The 7,500-nt window shown below is 43.9% G+C and overlaps 1 protein-coding gene and 1 long non-coding RNA gene across 2 annotated transcripts in view; both read right to left on the minus strand.

Annotated features, from left to right (window-relative positions):
- LOC114568462 (semaphorin-6D) overlaps window positions 1-7,106 on the minus strand; it is a 113,330-nt gene extending 106,224 nt beyond the window's left edge. Inside the window, exons 1-5 of the mRNA XM_028598077.1 lie at window positions 6,959-7,106; window positions 5,690-5,804; window positions 5,005-5,062; window positions 3,596-3,652; window positions 1,773-1,874 (exon numbers count right to left, since the gene is read on the minus strand). Of these exons, the coding sequence (XP_028453878.1) occupies window positions 1,773-1,874; window positions 3,596-3,652; window positions 5,005-5,062; window positions 5,690-5,804; window positions 6,959-7,106 (480 nt within the window). The remainder of the gene's footprint in view (window positions 1-1,772; window positions 1,875-3,595; window positions 3,653-5,004; window positions 5,063-5,689; window positions 5,805-6,958) is intronic.
- Window positions 7,107-7,131: 25 nt separating this feature from the next.
- The window catches only part of LOC114568813 (uncharacterized), a 63,579-nt gene continuing 63,210 nt past the window's right edge, over window positions 7,132-7,500 (minus strand). The window contains exon 4 of the long non-coding RNA XR_003694326.1: window positions 7,132-7,186. This is a non-coding gene — a long non-coding RNA (uncharacterized LOC114568813). The remainder of the gene's footprint in view (window positions 7,187-7,500) is intronic.

A 7,500-nucleotide genomic window follows, 5' to 3' on the forward strand; every position in this document is an offset into this window, starting at 1 on the left:
GTTTCGCAGATTAGCAACGTGGCTTGTTTACCGTGTAGTTTCGCAGGTTAGCAGCGTAGCGTGTTTACCGTGGTAGTTTCGCAGGTTAGCAGCGTGGCGTGTTTACCGTGTAGTTTCGCAGGTTAGCAGCGTAGCGTGTTTACCGTGTAGTTTTGGCAGGTTAGCAGCGTAGCGTGTTTACCGTGTAGTTTCGGCAGGTTAGCAGCGTAGCATGTTTACCGTGTAGTTTCGGCAGGTTAGCAGCGTAGCGTGTTTACCGTGTAGTTTCGCAGGTTAGCAGCGTGTTTACCGTGTGTTTACCGATGTAGTTTCGGCAGGTTAGCAGGTTAGCAGCATAGCGTGTTTACCGTGTAGTTTCGCAGGTTAGCAGCGTAGCGTGTTTACCATGTAGTTATGGCAGGTTAGCAGCAGTTAAAAGTGTAGTTTCGCAGGTTAGTTTACCATAGTTATGGCAGGTTAAAAGCGTAGCGTGTTTACCGTAGTTTTAGCGCAGGTTAGCAGGTTAAAGCAGTTTACCGTGTAGTCTCGGCAGATTAAAAGCGTAACGTGTTTACCGTAGTTTCGCAGGTTAGCAGCATAGCGTGTTTACCATGTAGTTTGGCAGGTTAGCAGCGTGGCGTGTTTACCATGTAGTTATGGCAGGTTAGCAGCGTGGCGTGTTTACCGTAGTTTCGCAGGTTAGCAGCGTGGTGTGTTTACCGTGTAGTTTCGGCAGGTTAGCAGCGTAGTGTGTTTACCGTGTAGTTTTGGCAGGTTAGCAGCGTAGCGTGTTTACCGTGTAGTTTCGGCAGGTTAGCAGCGTAGCGTGTTTACCGTGTAGTTTCGGCAGGTTAGCAGCGTAGCGTGTTTACCGTGTAGTTTTGGCAGGTTAGCAGCGTAGCGTGTTTACCGTGTAGTTTTGGCAGGTTAGCAGCGTAGCGTGTTCACCGTGTAGTTTTGGCAGGTTAGCAGCGTAGCGTGTTTACCGTGTAGTTTCGGCAGGTTAGCAGCGTGGCATGTTTACCGTGTAGTTTCGCAGGTTAGCAGCGTGGCGTGTTTACCGTGGTAGTTTTACGCAGGTTAGCAGATTAAAAGAGTAGCGTGTTTACCGTGTAGTTTCGGCAGGTTAGCAGCATAGCGTGTTTACCGTGTAGTTTCAGCAGGTTAGCAGCGTAGCGTGTTTACCATGTAGTTATGGCAGGTTAGCAGCGTAGCGTGTTTACCGTGTAGTTTCGGCAGGTTAGCAGCGTAGCATGTTTACCGTGTAGTCTCGGCAGATTAAAAGTGTAACGTGTTTACCGTGTAGTTTCGGCAGGTTAGCAGCATAGCGTGTTTACCGTGTAGTTTCGGCAGGTTAGCAGCGTAGCGTGTTTACCATGTAGTTATGGCAGGTTAGCAGCGTAGCGTGTTTACCGTGTAGTTTCGGCAGGTTAGCAGCGTAGCGTGTTTACCGTGTAGTTTCGGCAGGTTAGCAGCGTAGTGTGTTTACCGTGTAGTTTTGGCAGGTTAGCAGCGTAGCGTGTTTACCGTGTAGTTTCGGCAGGTTAGCAGCGTAGCGTGTTTACCGTGTAGTTTCGGGAGGTTAGCAGCGTAGCGTGTTTACCGTGTAGTTTCGGCAGGTTAGCAGCGTAGCGTGTTTACCGTGTAGTTTTGGCAGGTTAGCAGCGTAGCGTGTTTACCGTGTAGTTTCGGCAGGTTAGCAGCGTAGCATGTTTACCGTGTAGTTTTGGCAGATTAAAAGCGTAGCGTGTTTACCGTGTAGTTTCGGCAGGTTAGCAGCGTAGCGTGTTTACCTTGTAGTTTCGGCAGGTGGGGTTGAAGGCGTTGGTCCCGCAGGCAAACAGCGTCTCGTCATTTCGCGGCACCAGCACTTTGACATAGTTGTAGCACTCGTCCTGGAACACAAACACAGACAAGCATCAAACACTGTCACTTAATGTTATCAACAAAAATACCCAGTCAGAGTCTGTCATTTAACATGCTCACTAACTGAACGGAAAAATACATCTTGGTCAGGTAACTGGCTCACGGTCACCTTTTCTCGGCTAAATTTGACTATAAGGACCGCTGAACGTAAATGCAATGTGACCGGCCGGCAGTGTGTGTGTGTGTGTGTGTATGTGTGTTCTTGTTTAACTACCCTTGTGGGGTCCAAAAACCGGGAATACAGTATACTTTTGGGGTCTGCACAGCCTTGTGGGGCCCAAAATGCTGGACCCCATAAGTTAAAACGGCTGTTTGAGGGTTAAGACTTGGTTGTAGGATTAGGGATAGAATTATGTTATGGTTATGGTTCTTGTTTAACTACACTTGTGGGTCCAAAAACAAAATGCTGGACCCCACAACTTTAAACTTTAAAAAGTCAAGGATCACGGTACTTGGACGGCACACTTTGTGGCTTTGTCGCTGTAACGTTGCTGTAACCTCCACTCATAAATGTTTTTATAACTTTAAAGCATTAAATCTTAAAAAATATACTGCCATGCGACTCACCAATTGAAAGCTTAGCCTCTCATGATTCAATTAAGCCCACGAAAAAAGCATAAGATGATTCATAGCAGTTATACAATTGTTATAAATTTAAAGAAAATAAAACAATTCAGCCGTAAACTGCGCAGCTGGTGTCTAGAGTCGAGAGTGCTTGCATACCTTCTTTCCTTCTCCCTTTCAGCCACAAAGGGGTATTTTGCCCAACATTTCTTTTTGATAAATCCCCAAGAGTCAAAGGAAATGGAATATCCAAGCCGTTATATTATTTCTGGCCGAATCACAACGGAAAAACGCGAAAACAGTTTTTCATCTCCACATTTGTATCGCGGCTCTGCCAAGGCTCCTATATGCTCGATGTGGGCGCCACTGTATTCTTTGAGGTCTAAGCTTTCCATAGATACCTGGTAAGAGCCAATCCGTTCAAGTTTGCCTGTTATATCCCCATTGGAAGCCGAGGATGCCTCTGACACCATCTCAGACCCACGTGCATTTGATCGACATTTGCTCGGACCAGTTAGATTTAAATGCTACAAGACCCGCCTACCTTTTTAGCCAATGAGCAGACAATTCAATAGATACCTAACTTGACGCTGAAATTTTAACCCTGTGATGGCTGTAGCTGTGTCAAAGCTAAAACAAGGCCTCCTATAAGCATAGCACACCCTGTGCAATTTATAATTACTTACTTCTATATATTTATGTATACAGTTATTTCAAGTATGTGTGTGATTGATGTGGGTGTGTTTGTGTATTTGAGAAGTGTTTTATTTTGTACTTTATTGGCTTTTTTATCTTTGCACTTGTCAAATTGAAATAAGAAAAACAGACAAACATATCTGTAGAAAAAAAATTCATTTGAAAGCCAATTTTTGAGTCTTTTGGATTCTGGATTTTTTTCTGTAGTAAGCTGAGACATGTTGCTATGACCTTATGTTGTCTGTATCTCACCTAGATGTGTTTACAGTAGTGTATTCTAATCATTTTACGGATGTATGACTTGGACGGAAATAAAGAACCTCCATTCTAGCCTCTGTAACTCTGTGTCAGTGAGGCCTAGAATCACCCTAGCTAAAACGTCACCACCAAACAGAACACCTTCTTGCAAGAAAAGGGGAAATGAACTCACGCTGTTCTTCCCTCTCACTGTACACTTGCTGACGTCTTTGGAGTGCCACGTCAGCTTCTGAAACAAAAGAAGAAGAAGAAGAAGAAGAAGAAGAAGAAGAAGAAGAAGAAGAAGAAGAAGAAGAAGAAACATCAAACCCAGAAGTAAACCACGGTGTGATAGTGAAAGCGGGAGGACCGGCCCGCTCGAAGTCGAAGTGAAAGGGACAAAAAGACAAAAAAAGATGGCATCACAAAAACAAAATATTTTATGACTTTTTTTGTTGAAATTTTACAACTTTTTTGTTTAAGTTTTACAACTTTTTTGTTGAAATCGTATGACTTTGTTGTTGAAGTTTTACACTTTCTTTCTTTAAATTTTACGATTTTTTCTTGAAATTTTACGACTTTGTTTTTAAATTTTACGACTTTTTCACATGAAATTTTATGACTTTTTTTTTGAAATTTTACAACTTTTTTAGTTGAAATTTTACAACTTTTTACCTTTAAATATTACGACTTTTTTACTTGAAATTGTAAGACATTTTTTACATGAAATTTGACACAATTTTTCTTGAAATTGTACGACTTTTTTTCTTTAATTTATTTTACTTGTTTTTCCTATAAATATTACGACAAATTTTATTGAAAAAAGTCATAATATAAAAATCTTGAAAGTATAACGAGGGTCTGGGTGACAGCTGGGAAGGACATTTATTTTGCGACGTATTAAATCTACGAAAACTGAGCAGAACGTGAGGAACTCCGCAAGGGTTTTTTTTTTTGTACGAACATCGAGAAAAGTGTAAAAAGTGCGAAAAAAAAAAAGTCAAAGGCGAGAGAAACATCACAACTGAAACTACAATGTGTCTGTTTGGAGACAGCAAGGATGTTGAGGACGGAGAGAGATAACGAGATCAAAGAGCAGCTGTGGGCCTTCCCACAATGCACCGGGAGAGCAGCTGTGGGCCTTCCCACAATGCACCGGGAGGCTCGTTACTGCCGGGTCCGCCCAGAAAACGTTCTCTTTGATGAGCCGAGCGGAGGTGAGCGAATCAAAGGCAGCGCGTCCTTTTGTTCTCCTGTCGAGCATCTCCTGTCTGTCTGTCTGTCTGACTATCTGTCTGTCTGTCTGACTATCTCTCTCTCTCTCTGTCGGTCAATCTCTGTCTGTCTCTCTCTCTCTCTGTCTGTCTGTCTCTCTGTCTCTCTAGCTCTCTCTGTCTGTCAGTCTCTGCCTGTCTGTCCATCTCTCTGTCTGTCAGTCTCTGTCTGTCTGTCCATCTCTCTGTCTGTCTCTCTCTCTCTGTCTGTCTCTCTCTGTCTGTCTCTCTGTCTGTCTCTCTCTGTCTCTCTGTCTGTCTGTCTGTCTTCCACAACCAACCAACCCAAACTCATCAACTCTCATGTTGATGATGTCATCTTACTCACCAGCTGTGGGACGAAGTGGGCTGAAGCCGTCGTCAGGTTCACGGCAAACACATGATCCCTACACACACACACACACACACACACACACACACACACACACACACACACACACACACACACACACACACACACACACACACACACACACACACACACACACACACACACACACACACACACACACACACACACACACACACACACACACACACACACACACACACACACACACACACACACACACACACATCTTCATCAGCTTGTTTGTATCCTGTCACATCTTGTTACAACTTTCATTATTCAGATCCAGTCAAATCTTTACAGTGTCACACTGTGTGTGTCTGTGTGTGTGTGTGTGTGTGTGTGTGTGCGTGCTTTTGTGTGTGCGCGTGTGTCTCTGTGTGTGTGTTTATGTCTCTGCGTGTCTCTGTGTGTGTTTGTGATTGTGTCTGTGTGTGTCTCTGTGTGTCTGTGTGTGTGTTTGTGTCTGTGTGTGTATGTTTGTGCGTGTCTCCGTGTGTATGAGTGTGTGTGTTTATGTCTCTGTGTGTCTCTGCGTGTATGTGTGTGTGTGTCTCTGTGTATGTGTGTGTGTGTGTCTCTGTTTGTCTCTGTGTGTGTGTGTGTGTGTCTGTGTGTGTGTTTGTGTGTCTGTGTGTGTGTGTCTCTGTGTGCGTGGACTGACCTGGCAGCGATGTACAACATGTGGTTGACACGTAGCAGCCTCTGGAAGTCCAGACCCAGACGCAGCGTGTCGTTGTCCTGAAGAAGACCCTGAAACCCCGGAAACTGGTAGGACTCTGCAGAGAGAGAGAGAGAGAGACAGAGAGAGAGAGAGAGAGACAGAGAGAGAGAGACACAGAGAGAGAAAGAGGGAGAGAGAGAGAGAGAGAGAGAGAGAGAGAGAGAGAGAGAGAGAGACAGAGAGAGAGAGAGAGACAGAGAGAGAGAATAGCATGGAAAACTTAAAAAATGACTAATCCACCAAAGTACGATGGCTTGCATAAGTGAACACACCCATGCTAACGTTGACTAAAAAGAGGAATAAAAAAAACAATGTACCTCAATGCCTGAATTAAAAAAAATTGGAAGAATCTAACCTTTAAAGACACCAATTTTCTTTGTGAATGAATAATGTATCGTAAATAAATAAATGTTCTTCCTTAAAATACAGGGGGCATAAATATACACACCCCTATGTTAAATTCCCATAGAGGCAGGCAGACCTTTATTTTGAAAGGCCAGTTATTTCATGGATCCAGGATACTAACTGAAATGCATCCACATAAAGTTCCCCATACCCCCACATCATCACCCCTTCAACTGAATCACATACCCTTCACCATACCCCACATCATCACATACCTTCACCATACCCCCATCACATACCCTTCACCATCATCACATCACATACCCTTCACCCTTCATGGTGAAGGGTATGTGATGATTTTACCATACCCCCCATCATCAATACCCTTCACCATGAAGGGTATGTGATGTGATGGTTTGGGGTATGGTGAAGGGTATGTGATGATGTGAGGGGATTTTATGGAAAACCCCATATTTTAATCCCAAAGGCCAAGGGAACTTTATCAGGATGCATAGTATCCTGGATCCATGAAATAACTGGCCTTTCAAAATAAAAGTCTGCCTGCCTCTATGGGAATTTAACATAAATAACTGTACTCAAAATAAAAGTTGCCCCTGTATTTTAAGGAAGAACATTTATTTATTTGTTTACGATACATTATTCATTCACAAAGAAAATTGGTGTCCTTAAAGGTTGGATTTTTAAAATCTTTTTGAATTAAGGCATTAAGATCAATTTCCAAAAGTTGTTTTTTTTATTCCTCTTTTTAGTCAACTTTAGCGTGGGTGTGTAAACTTATAACCAAATACTGTAACGACCCTTTCAAATGTCATGAACCAATCAGATCAGAGGGAGGCTACTCACGCTCCGAGTGGACCACGCTGATTGGCTGCAGGTCTTTGGGGAAGGGTGTGGTCGCGGCTGACTCGGACAGGAAACAGGAAGCGATGGCGAGAAGCAGCAGCGGTGCTGGAGCCGTCCGCCACGGCGACAGCCGATTGGTCGGAGCCATTTTGTAGGAAAGAAGAGGGGGGGTTGGGGGAGGAGGAGGGTGGGGGTCTGGTGATGTCAGCAGGTCATAGTGGGCGGTGACTGTGAGGAGAGAGAGAGAGATTAGTTATATCACCACGCACACACACACACACACACACACACACACACACACACACACACACACACACACACACACACACACAGACACACACACACACAGACACACACAAACACACACGGCACACAGAATCAGTGAAATAACAGGACAAACTCCTGGCAGCTCGTTGCGTGTACAGCAGCAGTAAAAATGCTCATTTTATGGAAATAACGCCCAAAATGTCGTAAAAAGCCACAACGTGGACTTCTACAATCTCCCAAAAAACAACCTTTGTGTCCGACAAAAGCTGTCGGAG

This window comes from Perca flavescens, chromosome 14 (assembly GCF_004354835.1).
Source record: "Perca flavescens isolate YP-PL-M2 chromosome 14, PFLA_1.0, whole genome shotgun sequence".
Classification (NCBI taxonomy): Eukaryota; Metazoa; Chordata; class Actinopteri; order Perciformes; family Percidae; genus Perca; species Perca flavescens.